The sequence below is a fragment of the Trachurus japonicus genome, chromosome 14, assembly GCF_045865225.1.
Source record: "Trachurus japonicus isolate A0001 chromosome 14, Traja_1.0".
Classification (NCBI taxonomy): Eukaryota; Metazoa; Chordata; class Actinopteri; order Carangiformes; family Carangidae; genus Trachurus; species Trachurus japonicus.
Genome location: NC_140920.1, coordinates 31,146,425 through 31,161,355, shown reverse-complemented (window position 1 = coordinate 31,161,355; position 14,931 = coordinate 31,146,425). Strand labels below are relative to the sequence as shown.

The following is a 14,931-nucleotide window of genomic DNA, read 5'->3' as shown; positions in this document are numbered from 1 at the left end:
ACCAGAGATGAAGGAATCCTGTTCATTTGAAATACTGATCTACTGTAAATGACAACAATAATACAACCAGAATATTTGCATTTAAAAATGTTATTTGCGGCAGACAAATCATGTTGATTTGATTTTGTGTTTTAGCCTGTTGCGCCAGCCACCACTCTCTCCCAATCACAGGGTCAGTGGCATTTCAGCAGCCAGGTTGCCAGTACCATGAGCTGCAGCTACAGCTGGGAGACAAAGCCATCTCAACTAAAGTGTTTTTTCTCTTTTCACAGCCTTTTGTGGCATAAATCCTGGCATCGGCAGCAAGGAGCAGAAAAGAAGAGACCAGTTGCACCAGTTTGTATCTGCTGAGGAAACTTCTGGACTTTGAACTCATGGCAAGTAGGTGTCTGGTGGAGGAGTGTGTGTGTGTGTGTGTGTGTGTGTGTGTGTGTGTGTGTGTGTGTGTGTGTGTGTGTGTGCGTGTGTGCACTTGCGTGCGTGTGTGCACTCCTCCCCCCAACACCGCTTACCTTGTGGGGTATTTCCTCCTCTGTTTTTGTTTGTTGGTTTAAATTATTTTTTGTTTGTTGTTCATATGTTAATAATCAATTTTTACTTGTTAATTTGTTATTACTCACTTGTTACTTTTTGCTGTTTTATTGAATAAAGACAGATAAAGAGAACATGTTTTGTGTTTTTTTGCAGAAGGCTGAAAAGGGACATTAATCCAAGTTACAACATATAATTGTAATACTTACAAGATTCTATCCTGTAAAATTACAGGAAATTCCTGGCAACTGAGTTGCCGCAAATTAATACTTTTGCTGTAAAATTTACAAGATTCGATCCTGTAAAATTACAGGAAATTCCTGGCAACTGAGTTGCCGCAAATTCAAACTTTTGCTGTAAAATTTACAAGATTCGATCTTGTAAAATTACAGGAAATTCCTGTTTTTTGAGTAAATATACATTATTTTATTGTAATAAATTACAGTAGGATGCTGTATTAAGTACAGTACGTTATTGTAATTATTTTACAGTAAGGGTCCTGTATACTGTTTACAGTAAATTTACGGCAATTATTTGCCAGGAATTTCCTGTAAAAATTACAATAAATGTCTAACAGTGTACGACGGGAGGTCAGTGATAAAAAAGAGCCTATGCGGAGATGAGGAACGAGCCAAAAGCCGAAAATGTATACGTGACGTCCGCGGTCGATATAAAGTGGATATGATGTTTCATTCATACAGACAACACAACAGCCAGTGATAAAGAGTTGCGAAGCACCGACAGTCATGTGGCTCAGCAGCCAGGTGACGCACACAGCACAACAACACAGCACACAACAACACACAGCACAAGAGTCAAGACACAGCGCAGCAACATGTGCAGGCTGCTGCAGCAGTGCACGTCAAAGGGACATCGCCGAAAATAAAATAAATAGGCTACATTTTTATTAAATTAATTAATATTTAATTGTTGGACTTGGAGTCTGTGAAATAAAGCTATAGCCTAATAACACGTAGTTTTGAAATGGTTTTTGCGCATCCAAAATGTCTGGATCGCTGCTTCCAACTCCTCCCTGTTGGTTGGTTTTTCGTTGTTCAGAATTAAATAAAAGCCTGTCCCATACAGCCGCGTGTGTTACGCCGTGTTTTGTTGATGCTATCATCTTCGCCTTGCGCAGATGATCCTTCATAATTAAAAATAAAAAGTCCAGGCCGGCTGCATGGCTGACGGTGTCACCACTCTCATTATCACTGGCTGTTTGTGTTGTCTGTCAAAAAATGGATGAATGAAACCTATCGACTTTGTATCGGCCGCGTCTTCTATCGAGGGAAAGTTATTTATCCTATGTTTTATCGCCCAGCCCCAAAGTGACACAGACCCGTTCATTCACAAGAAATCATCCAGCTGCACTCTCAAACAAGGTGCGGAGTGAGAAATCTGCGGCACTACTGCACAGTAGGTGTAGTTGGCTCATTTTAAAAACACATTTTGGAGATGACGAGACAGATGACCGAAAAAAGAGAGTGAGACGTGGGCTATAGTCTACTGTAGCTGCCGTCGTTACATTTTGTCATTGAAAAACTAGGCTACTATATTATTTACTGTCTGCAGCTAGTTCTCCTTTCATCCTCTTGTATTCTGTATCATGAACAGCGCCACTCCTAATCGCGGCTACATTGTGTGACTGTCAGCATTGTCCCCAAAACGTCTGAGCAGTATTTATTACGGTGCTGCCACCTAGAGGAAAACAGTTGTGGTGAAAAGACACGCGTTCACACGATCCTGCAGTGCAGGACAAAACCCGCAATTTTGAACCAGTAACATCTGTATCAAGCCACCAGCCTCCTACTTAACCAGTGCTTCTCAGTCAGTCGGTGCTGGATGATAAAGAAAGTTTAGGATCGCCAGCTCAGTTCTGCACTCGACCAGAGTTCTTCAGCCAGTTTCCTGCTCTACCTGCCTCACGTCGACAGAATCCCACGGCCCGAATCTTCCTGCTAAAGAATAATAAATTCTTGTACTGATCTGCTGCCTCTGCCTCTGTCTCTGCCTCCGAGTCCATTTACCTGGTCTTAACAGAATCAGAGATACAAAAATGTATGATTACGATAAATTCATTAATAATATACAATTAAATACTAAATGTTATAAATGTTTTTCAGTAAATGGAAAGGCATACACAGATTTATATATAGATATATTGTAGCTATTAAGAAATTGTAGTTTACTGACTGGATAGGCCAGTAACAAATTATTAATACTGATACTTTCTCTTTTGTAGATGTGAATGAGGTGTGGGCAGGGAAATTCAAAAACGGCCATGTAATTCTGTCCAAAATTGGGCCTTATAAATTGTTCTGCTTGGACATCGCGAGGATTGCGCCCAAAGAAGAGCTTGAGAGTGAGTTAGGCCAATTTTTCATTTTTCTTTGCTATCACTGCCGTTAATGGTCGGAACTACCACGGTATCTGATCGTCATTGAAACTCTGGCTTTCATTCTTGACTAATGAAAACATTCTTGGCAAATGTTTTTGCTTTCGTTCCTCTTGCGCCGGTCCAAGAATTTCACCACTGAGGCTCATGGGAAATGTAGTGTGAAAACACTTTGCTTTCCGAAACCCCTCGTAGTCCCTTTAATGCAATAAAAATGTGTTAACTTTGACAGCCCTACTAAAAATCCCTAAAGAATAAAATGTTTTTGTGTAAGGTATTAATGATATGCAAGTCAACTTGTGATTTAGCATAATCATTTATCAATGTTGCACATATTATCTGACGTCAGGATCATTGATCCCCCAAACGATGGAATCATGTTTAAAACCTTCCAACGATAGAGATCTTGACTGGAGCTGGTGGATATTGTTGACAATGAGCAGGGAGACACAAGAGAGGGAAGACAAGAAATTCAAGGTAGAGACCCTAATAGTAGGTAAATCTTCTGGTCACAATCAGTGAAACAAGCCCTACAGGTTGATGGAAAACTAATAGGAAATACAAAGGGAAGACATAACCTGTGATCACAGTATAATGTAAAGTACAACACCTGCTTTAAAGGTTGATGGAAAACTACACCTACAACAGCTTCACACTCCAGCTGGAAGGTTTAAATGTCTCTAAGAGCTCTGTCTACTCTGTGTTTCTTTTTCTTTTGTTGTCCTACTTGTTTGTAATTGCTGCAAATATCGGCATTGCTGCTCTTGTTTTCATAGACAAAAACCTTCACCAGCCCATGTATCTGCTCTTTTGGAACCTGTCAGTCAATGACATACTTGGAAACTCTATCATGGTGCCTCGTTTACTTGTTGACATGCTGCGCCCTCCCTCTGAACGTCTCATCAGTTACTATGAGTGTGTGGTTCAAGCTTTTACTACACACATGTTCAGTACAACTGCTCACACTGTGCTCATGATTATGGCCTTTGACAGATATGTAGCCATCTGTAACCCTCTACGTTATTCTGCCATAATGACAAACAGGATGTTACTGAAGCTGACAGTTTCTGCCTGGGGAGTAGGCTTTGTTTTGGTGGGGATTCTGCTGGGTCTGACCATAAGACTGAACCGATGCAGGACTCTGATCAGAAGCCCTTACTGTGACAATGCTGCACTCTTTAAACTTTCATGTGAGAGTGTGTTTATCAATAATATATATGGCCTCACTTTCACTGTGGTCCTGTTCACAGGGTCTATAGGCAGCATGGTTCTCACCTACACCAAGATTACAGTAGTCTGTCTGACCAGTAAGAACAAGTCTCTGAACAGTAAAGCTTTGAAGACCTGCAGCACTCATCTGGTTGTATATCTGATAATGTTGCTCAGTGGAATGCTGATCATTACTCTTCATCGTTTCCCACAGTACTCAGACAGCAGGAAATTTGTTGCTATTTTGTATCATCTCATCCCTGGCAGCTTCAATCCCATAATTTATGGCATGCAGTCAAAGGAGATATGGAAATTTTTGTCAGACTTGTTTCAGTCCAAGAAAGTTTTGTCATCATCATAATAATAACTCAGATTTATATAGCACTTTTCATGACACCCAAGGACACTTTACAATAACAATGATAGTAAAGACCAAACAGACAAAGACAACCAAAAATTAGCAGGCAAAAGCCTGGAAGAACAAGTGCGTAATTAAGAGTTATATGAATAGCACTGCATTTCTATTCCATATTCTTGTGATTGTCCCCTGTTTTTTTAAGCCAAACATTAACCCATAGTTGGACTATTTTATGTAAAATATTAAGAGAGGTCTCAATATGGTATATGGTAGGCAGGGTTTCCCCCAGAAAACTTGTTAAGCCCGGTGGTAGGGTGGCACCAGCGGCCCATCGGCGGGCCACCGGTGCCCAAGCGTGTTTTTTTGTGACAGGGGCCTGACCCTGACCGATGGCAGGGCCCTGTAGGGAACAGATTCATTAATGGAGCAGTAGCATTTAGCAGGTGTGATTCCATAAGGCCTTAAGATCCATGTTAAAAGTTGACTAGAAATTTGAAAATATTATCATAAACATCTGTTATTATAAGACTTTATGTAACTTAAACACCAGCTATAGCAGAGTCTTACAGAAAGGCACTCTTGAAATGCTGTTAAAAGTTAAAAGTAGGCCTAATAATTATCTATAAAAAAATATTTAAATAAATAACATCACCTGTTTGCATTAAAAACTAAAAAACAACTGCCTGGTGTCTCCATTGTTAAAGTCTAGCCTTATTTCCATGGATGTATTATAGATCCATCATCCATGTTTTGTTTTTGTTTTTTTATTTTGCTCCGAGATTTTTTACATCTGGAGTCACGTGCACATGACGTACCACGCTCTTTTTCCGGTCAGTCGTCATGGAAACGTGACACTCACGGATCTACTAGAACAAACGTGTGTGATCGCGAACTTTACAAGCTGAAAAATGAAACAATGGATCATTTTCACATCAGGTGAAAGCCCCGCTGCTCACAGGAGTCCGGAGCTCTGACGCTGCAGGGGACGACGTGCTAACCATAGGTGCTAACAGCTACCAGCTAACAGCTAAAAGCTACCAGCTACCAGCTAACAGCTGCAGCAGCTGACTGAGCCTCTTGGAGCCGCGGCTCGGCTCACGTTAACGTGGACTCGGTGCGTTCCTCTATGGTTCCTCTCGGTCAGCTGGTGAAGCAGCGGTCTGATGCTGTCTATTGTCTGATGAGCATGATGTCCGTGACGTGTCTCGTTATGTGCGACGAAGTTGTGACGTTGTCAGGTGATGAAAAAGACACCTGATCACGTGTTTATTGAGTATAAAAACTGATTAAAAAAATTAATAAACGATGCTTAGCCTGGCGGGGGGTCAAGTAATCCCTGGCGGGCCGCCAGGCTTATAATACACTGGGGGAAACCCTGGTAGGACTAGTAGGTCAGTTTATATTTGCTTTTAGAAGTGGTGGTGCTGGTGGTTTAATTTTTGATGCAAATATCAGCATGGTACCTAATAATACATTATAATTAAAAAAATATGTTGATTCATATATTCTTAGACATCCATTAAGTTTGCTGGTGTATTCCCTGCCTGCAGATAAGGCTAGATTAATCACGTAGGTCCATTGGAGAACTCAAATCATCAAAGACAAGCACATGAGCAGGTAATGCCTTTACTAATTATGATGGTGGAAATATCAAGAGTGTTATGACTGGTTCCCTATAAACCCCAATTTCAGGAAGCAATTTCATCTACAGTACATTAAAGAGTAACAAAGCCCCTAAGTTTTGGCTGACATGCTCTGAGCTGGAAATTCAAAAAATGCCTTGATTATGGGCGGGGCTCCAGGAGCAGTTAGATTCCCCCCCCCCGGCAGCATTCACACCCACAAAATCACACAAAAGAGAAAATATAGTAATAAACACACATCAACACTTATGCTATAGCGCTAACAAGCTACTAATGAGCAACTCTGACAGCACTAGCAGCGCGGACACTACTAGGAGAGGGCACCGGAGCCATGGCCGGGGCAGAACAGCAAACGATTCCCACCCAGATAGCTGTTAGCAGCCGTTAGCCGCAGGCTGCAGCCGGTGCTAAGCGGGCAGAGCTAACAGTGGTGGCTCATGACAAAAGCTGCCAAAAACGTCATTGGCCTCCATCTCAGCAAAATAGCAAAATTTGATTTTAATAGCTGGGTTTCAACCCATAGAGGGCAGTCACTCTTACATGTTTACAACAAAATACACCAAACTGAAATGTCAAGAGTTGGACCAGAATCAATCGACAACACTAGGTTTAGTGTTTAGAAAAAGTTGTTTTGTGATTTTCTGCCATAACAGAAACAGTGGGTTGTGTTGGGACTCAGCCCAGTCAAAATGGAGTACAAGACTGCATGGCCTCCTTTGTCTCCCAGACAAAGGAAAACCATTGAACTCAGCCTCCCAGCGTCCTTCACCTTTTCACACCTAGGTGTGGAACCTCCACTACTGACCCCCCATTGGTCAGGTATGGCCCCAGGACCTGTGAGGTCACAGGCCATATAAAAGGAGAAGTGCCCTTCTCTCTCTCTTCGCCCTCTTCTCTTGCCCGCTCTTCAGAAGGAGCTGCCGCTCCTCTCACTCAGCTCCTCACCTGGAGCTACTGCTATAGCTCTCCAACCTCTGTGAGGCCTGCACAAGGCAGATGCCTACACTGGAGCATCCCTTGGCAGCGACGCGAGTGCCTACCAACGGATTAAAGAACAGAACCAACTAGCACGACATAAGGTCTGCTAGTTGAGTCAACAAGGAACGGAGCCACAACGCCAAGCAGAACAACCAACCAACTCTGCAAGGAGAAGGACTCTCCTCAACGCAACTCAAACTACACAGCCAGGACGGCTGCAGTTCACTGGACAAAGACACAATCACTGGACTTGACTACCACAACAGGACCAGCAAAACCTGCAACCGCAGGAATCCCCACCAGCACCGGGAACTTCTCACCCTCACGTGACTTGGTAACGTAACTGGGTCTAGTTAGCTTACCTTGCACCTTGACTAAGCATAGAGTACCTTCAACCATGCCAATGTATGTATTGATTGAAATCAGTTTAAATACTTGAGCTTTGTTGTTGTTGCTTTGTTGTTGTCAGCTATAGTCTCATATTTAGTTAACCTATGTTTAACATGCAACTTGAGCGTTGAACAAAGGACACACCTTTGTTCACCTCCCCCACATCACATGGGGTTGGTCTTAGAGGCCATCTTGGAGGCCATTTGGTTGTAAACCCCTTTGTCTCAGGACAAAGCAACCATCCTCCATCTTTCCCATTGTCTGAGATCACACTTCACACCTCACAGACCCATGGTCACCGACACATAGCCATACGCTCTCACCAACACACACACACACACACACACACACACACACACACACACACACGTGTACATAGTGTATGTAGCTTGTCTTAGTTTCATGTTTTGTTATTCCATTTTCTAGATGTGTCCAATAAACTTCCTTGAAACTTTACTCGTCTGTTAATGTTGTACAATAGTGAGTATGCCAACCTCTACGCAGTAGAACTTCTAAATCCTTCAACTTTGCAGCTATTAATAATGTTAATTTGTTTATAATTATTAATTTAATCATTAAACAAGGTTCTATATTAATAGTTAGCACACCCTTATGAGACTGACTTTGGTACATTGGCTGTCTGGTGCCCCGAGGTGGATTTAATAAAATTAAATCCCATTAATAATTTTTGTAGTAATTATTAATATTTTGGTATTGATATTTTACTAATTTGATAGCCAATAACCCTCTTAATAACACTTTTCTTATAAGTTGGTATAACCCCAACATAAATGGTGCCCCCTTTGTGAGGCATCTAAATATTCTTAATAAATTACCTATAAATTGTGTTAGAGCACAACATTAAATGGTTTCCCCGTGCGAGACATAATTACACTTTCTCTTTAGTTGTGCTAGAGCACAACAGTTGGAACAACAAAATTTACTCAGCACATGTTTGTGGGATCCCATTCAATTTTTTTCTGTTGGGGAACTTTGTAATAAAATAATTTAAATAAATGTAGCCGGGTGGGAATATTAAGTAATGTAACTGGTTACTAACGCCACCAGATGGCACTGTCTCAGTTTGGAGAACTGGTTTAGAGCGTGGTCTGAAGAAACCGGAATTCGCCATCTTGTGCAGCAGCCCAGACACGCTACGGTTTTTTAGGAGTTAAGAAGGTGAATATATAAATGTAGCTGTTAACAAGACAATACCAAGAGATATACATTCAATGGTAATGCATGGTTACATATTGTGAAATGTTGTACACTGACGACTGTACTGGCCGTTAGGGCACTGACGAATATTGAATTTTGGCATTCGTCGAACACTTAAAGGTTGGGTCTGGAGTTTTGTGCCCAAAAATAAACATTAGACTTGAACATTAGAATGAAATCCATCTTAATCGTCACCTATGGGCTTCTAGTCCTGTGTGGTGGGGGCTGTGACTGCAGCGCCTCCTCCCCCTGCCTGTATTTTGGTCTTTTGCTCGTGGACGTTTCTGGGTGGAGCGAGAGTCGCAAGAGAGCATATCTATGGCGAGGGAGTCGGTGTTTTCTCTCCAGCCAGTGACAGAGCTCAGGTGAAACTACGTGCAGTAGAGTAGGAGGGCTCAGGCCTTATAGCCGCACTAGCTGTCTGATGCTACTGAGTCTCTCTCTCTCAGCAGCAGCAGTCAGGACAACAAAGAAAAATAAATACAGTCTGAGTGAAGCGCTGGAGCCGCGGACCGTCACCGACACGGGAAACAAGTATTAGGGCCGTTGTAGTGAGCTAGCTCGATGCTAACTTCAGCTAGCGGTAGCAGTTAGCATCCGCCACTAACACCCGCTTCATGAATACACAATGTAGGCCTATTTGCTGCCATACATTGTGGATAAGCGTAAATTTTGTTGACCCTCGTTCAGAGTGAGAGATAGAGAAAGAAAAAAGGAAGCATGGACGCGCAGCTTACACAAACAGACACATTGCAAAGGAGATTTTGGGAGGATTCAGTGTGTGTTTACATTTTGTTAATCTTTTACACATTAGGAAGTCTCACTATTACACTGAAACAAATTTGGAGTGATATTTACTTAAAAAAAGCTAGGCAACGTTTTCCACACAGAAAGTGCTTGTAATTTTTACTCAGGATAATCTCAAGTAGCATTTACTTCCTAGTAACCCATTTTTATTACAAAAAATACTCAAGTAAACCTTACAAGCAATGTCCAAAGATACTCACCTATTGATAGTAAACTTTACTCAATTACCATTGCATCTAATCGCAAAATCCAGCTAAATATTATTGGTGTTTCCTAGTCTTATTTAACTTAAATTTTCTGTGTTTTATTATAAGAAATGATTAAGTAATATTTACTTGATTTAAATATAATTTACTACTTGACATTACCACAATAAAAATGTGTTGCCATTTCTGTGAAACAGATTACACAAACATTTTCAATTTTTCAAATCCAAACTTTATTTACCATTTGATTTGGCATAGATATGTAAAATATCTACATATCACCATAAACGGAAACATAAACAATTTGACAATCTAAGAGCCCATGTAACATCTTACTTTTAAGTCTCAGAAGAGTGTCTATCAACACTGGATCTCTGTGATCACTGACAGGAAAGGCGAAGACAACAACAGAAACTTTCCTTTGTGGTACATAAGAACAAGGATTTAAACACACATTACAACAAAGCAAACACTCATTCTAGGTGTTTCTTGTGGAGACCATGGACTTTTGAAGACATTTTGAGGATTTCAAAATCAGGATGTCACATGTCATCAAACAGTTTCTGAAACACTTCAAGTGTGCATTTCAGTTTCAGTGGATAACTAGATTGCATAGATAACATCATAACTGCAAAAATAAACATGTTGATCCTTTAAAGCATCCATGTAAGGTCTTGATTTTTTTAAAATCTCAGAAGAGAGAAGAGCACACACGTACATCAACTGTCTATCAACACTCTTTGGTAGTGGATCGCTGTGATCCCTGACAGGAAAGGCGAAGACAAAACAAAAAACCTTTCCTTTGTGGTGCATAAGAACAAGGTTTCAAAACACTCCAGCACTGCAAAAACTCATGCGAGTTTCTTGCGGAGAGCCTGGACCTTTGAAGACATTTTGAGGATGTCAAGCTCAAGGAACAGTTTCTGAAATACTTCAAATGTGTATTTCAGTTTCAGAGGGTAACTTAAATTCACTGCATAGATGATACCCATGAGCAGAAGGCAAGCATTTGCCACACTTCTGCAGTCCTCAAGAACCTCTTTCCCCTCTACGATTACAGATACGTAGCTGGGATCTTGGTTTTCATGTGCCACGTTCGGATGGATGACAACGATCTTCATGATATGTTGACAGCAGTCCTCTTTGACTGCTTCTTGACTTACATCCTGTGAAACACATACAGCCACAATTAGAAATCAAAACCTGAGAGACTAGATATAAAAGTACACTTTGTGAAAGAGAGGTTGAATGACATGAAACAGTTAAAAAATGCCTGGATTGTTGAGGAGGGTGTGCCTGCAAACCCTGATACTGCAGATTCAGACTTGCAGTTCTGGACACCTTGTTTTTCACGAGAAACAAGACTACAGCCAGATTACCAGAGGTGAGAGTGTGGACCAAGGCTGCACACCTAACACATTTTTCAGCTCATACGGTTTCTGTTCATATGTTTGTATTCACTGTCAGATGCAGTATCAGTCAAAAATGGTACACACTGCCATTAATATTGTATTGTAATTTACTATGTTGTTTGAGCCTTTGGCTCAAGTCATCACTGTAAATGAGAACTAGTTCTCAATTGATTTACCTGGTTAAATAAAGATTAATAATTGCCGGTTCACGTTTTTGCCCCTATTTATTATCAGAAACAAGTTTTACCCCAAAAAATAACAAGTGAATATCAGATTATAAGGCCGGAAAACCTTTATGGTCATCCAAAAATCATAAAATTTACCCGGTAGTCTTTGATCAGCTCCTCTACAGACTCTCCAAGGAACTCAAGTAAGCAACGGATGATGATGTCTCTTCTGCCTTCGATATGTTGCTGTTAAAAAATACGAGAAAATTCTTACAGAGAACACCACATATCAACACATACAAATGTAAAGAGAAAGTTACCCACAGGGAATGTAAGCTTGCAACTGTGTTCCAGGTGGGCAAGAGTAGCCTATTAGAAGTGTGTAACTTAAATGTATATCTTAATGGTAATGGTGTCTGTTGAGAAAATGTGCTCCATCCAGGGCTGCTGTATCAAACTGCAGCCCCTTCTGATTGTCTCTGTCTGAAAATTTTGTATTGGAGTCTAGGAGCAGCAGGAATGAATCTCGCCACACTCAGCGACTCACTGTGAAAAATAAATGTCTTTGCTTTTTTAAGCACATATTATGACAGAGGACAATTTTGTCTATATTTCTGTGAGAAATCATGCATGATATTGTAGCCACAGTGATTAAGTGAAAAGTTTGAGGCCAACCGAGATGCTGATCAAAATAAAACATCAGCAATACATTCTCAGTGTGACGTCCACATTAGATTAATTAAAATATTTACCTCACTCAGCGAGTCCAACATTGGTCTAATCTTCGTTCCTGCAATCCCGCCCTTCTTCCGAAATATCTCCACAAGTTTGGTGGTGTGCCTGTCTAGTTTGGACAAAAATGTTCGCTCCAGATGAACTGTGGTTATTCTTTTGAACTCTTCTTTGATCTGAAACGAGAGATATAAACACAAAATCATATCAAGATGACTCAACAGACCTCAGGTACACTTTGCAGTGTAATGTACAGTAATTGAAAGAAAGAACTAGTTACCTGAGTTTCAGTGAAGAGAGAAGGCCATCGTTCCATGAGGTCCTGAACTGTTGGGCAGTGATTAACAACCTCTATTCTTCGGACCGCGAAAGATTTCTCCATTTTCTCATTAATTATTTTGTCATTGTTCTTCTTCTTTATTTCTTTGAGCAAATCTAGTCTCTCCTTCTCTAAAGTTTGCTCTGTCTCACCCAATGGCAGTGGTGGAAGATAGTTCACTTCAGCTTTTTTTGGTCTTTTGAAGCCTTTGGATGAACCCTCTTCATTGGAGCGTCGTCTCTTCAGTGTGTTAACTTCCAGTTCTGGAATGGCTAGCTGGCGACCTCGTAACTTTGCCCGGTAATTGCCCATTTTATACTTGATCCTCTGCTGCCAGCCATATAAGCCATTAAAAGAACCGGGCTCTTTCAGGCACGGGTACTTTTCTACCAAGGCTTCAGCTACAGCTAAAATCTGGAGACCAGTAGGGTATGCTGTGAAGCAAAATATTGTCTCTGATAGCTTCTCAAGTATGCTACTTATTATTCTTGGGTTGTTCAACAGTGTGCCTTCTTTTTCATATGCCTGGTTTCCAGCTTCCAGTACAAGGTCTACATCATAAGAAAAGCATGGCACTTCAAACTTATTTGGCCATGGCTTAGACCTGTAAGATGTTCCACTTTCATCTTCGGGCGAAAGCGGGATTGTGTCCTGAGATCCAGATGAGCGGCAAGAGCTTGCATCAGAAGATTGTGGTACGGGTTCTATGTCTGACAAGTCCACAGGACTGAGAGTTAAGACTACTGGTTCAGTCATTACAAGTTTGAGGGTAGCCTTATCTTGTACTTCCTCAATTGAGGTCAAAGTAAAAAACTGGCCATCAAAATCCATGTCTGATACATTACAGTGAAATGATTCTGCAATGTTAAATGTCTCTTGAATAACATCAGTGAGGTCTTGAATTGTGCCCGGGATGCCTGAAGGCAGTAGTAGTTTGCGGATGTCATCCTCGCCAAAGATGATCCGCAATCTCACTGGGGTTGCCATCTCAACAGGAAGAAGGTGCTTCAAAAAAACTGTGAAAAAAGACAGAGACATTAATTAATTAATTGCACTGAGATTACTTCAGTGCACATTGCACAGTGCTCATCCTTAAGAGCAACTATCCAACATTTTAAAAATATTTTGAAATACATTTTCTGTACGCAAATATCCAATCTTAAATGTTACTCCCACTTAGTTATTTAGCATACTTATTACAGTCCAGGGAATAAAGTTAAACAGTTTTATTACAGTGGCTCTGCTTGACAGGTTTAGGCCTACCTTGATTAAAAAGCTCAGGAGTAATTGTGAAGGTTAACTAACATGACTTGTGAGAGGCTCTCTGTCTCCCACCTGTTGTCGCAAGGCTTAAAACCAACCTGATTGGTTTGTTTGTTTTTCCACTGGTACTTCAAGCGCGACGTCCAACGAGAATCGAACGGCTAATTTTAAAAACCCAGCGGTAACAGCGCTCACTGATCTGTACTGGGACTGTTGTTCTGTCACTGAGTTTACTGACTGCTGTGTGAGTGAGTTTGGAGCTGATGAGAGGAGAGAAAAGGAAGAGCGAGACGAGCCGGAGGAGTGATATGACGACCTCAACCCCGCTGAGGCGGAACTATGAAGACTTTATTTTATGTTAAAAATGTAAAAATAAAATAATAAAAAAAAAAAGTAGCGAGCCTTTTGGGGAAATGTGAAGAGTGGAAAGTACCGATATTTGCGGTAAAAATTTACTGAGTAAAAGTAAAAAGTTGTCAGAAAAATAAATACTCCTGAAAGTACAAAGTCTAACAATTCTACTTAAGTACAGTAACGAAGTATCTGTACTTCGTTACTTACCATCACTGGTTAAATTTCAGACAGCTGTTCAAATAACAGATGACGTAGGATTTAAAAAAAAATCAAAGTAACGTGTAATGGCGCGAGTACTTGGTATCGGTATCAGTGAGTACTCAAATCAAAGTACTCGTACACTACTCGTTTTGGGGGGGTCAAAGTGGTAAAACCACGGCCTCCTTCAGGCAACAAGGACGACACGTGAGCTAGCTAACATTAGCAGGAAAGAGGGGAAAAGGAAATTAGCTAGCACCACCGTTTTCGGAGCACGGACTTGCACAAATAACGAACGTAGATAACGGAACGTACAAAGACCTAATTAAGTTAATATAATACATCCATGACAAAGACTTACCCCCGTGTTTCCATGTCGCTGAAAAATCCCAATGGCGACGGCACAAGTCATGTCCGAGGGCAGACTGAAACGGGCCTCTGACGTCACGCTCCGTGTGCAAAGAAGGTTGCCAGGTTCACTGATATTACCCAAGTACAATTTACTTGCACATATCAACTAATAAAGTTAATGCAGTAGTTTAGTGAATATTACTTGGAATAAAGGGTAAAATTTATGTGCAAAATTGAGGATACATTGTTACAAACGGGGTCATGCCTATGTTCCCACAGCCCTATGTTCCCTCAGCCCTATGTTCCCTCATTTCTAACTTTTGTTGTCACTGAAAATTAGGCCCTATGTTCCCTCAGCCCTTTGGTCCCACCATTGGTTGGGTTTAGGCAATGAAGAAAG

The 14,931-nt window shown here is 41.0% G+C and overlaps 2 protein-coding genes across 2 annotated transcripts; one reads left to right on the top strand and one right to left on the bottom strand.

Moving 5' to 3' along the window:
* The first annotated feature begins 3,551 nt into the window (after positions 1 to 3,551).
* On the top strand, positions 3,552 to 4,496 carry LOC146975053 (olfactory receptor 8G17-like). Its single transcript, XM_085796913.1, has one exon. It carries the CDS (start codon positions 3,552 to 3,554, stop codon positions 4,494 to 4,496), a length of 945 nt encoding a protein of 314 aa, XP_085653039.1.
* A 5,729-nt stretch (positions 4,497 to 10,225) lies between these two features.
* Positions 10,226 to 12,968, bottom strand: LOC146975052 (uncharacterized). The gene is made up of 4 exons (XM_085796912.1): positions 12,327 to 12,968; positions 12,067 to 12,222; positions 11,471 to 11,560; positions 10,226 to 10,901 (listed from the first exon to the last, which is right to left on the bottom strand). Exons 1-4 carry the CDS (start codon positions 12,675 to 12,677, stop codon positions 10,587 to 10,589), a joined length of 912 nt encoding a protein of 303 aa, XP_085653038.1. The 5' UTR covers positions 12,678 to 12,968; the 3' UTR covers positions 10,226 to 10,586.
* Between the last annotated feature and the right edge of the window lie 1,963 nt (positions 12,969 to 14,931).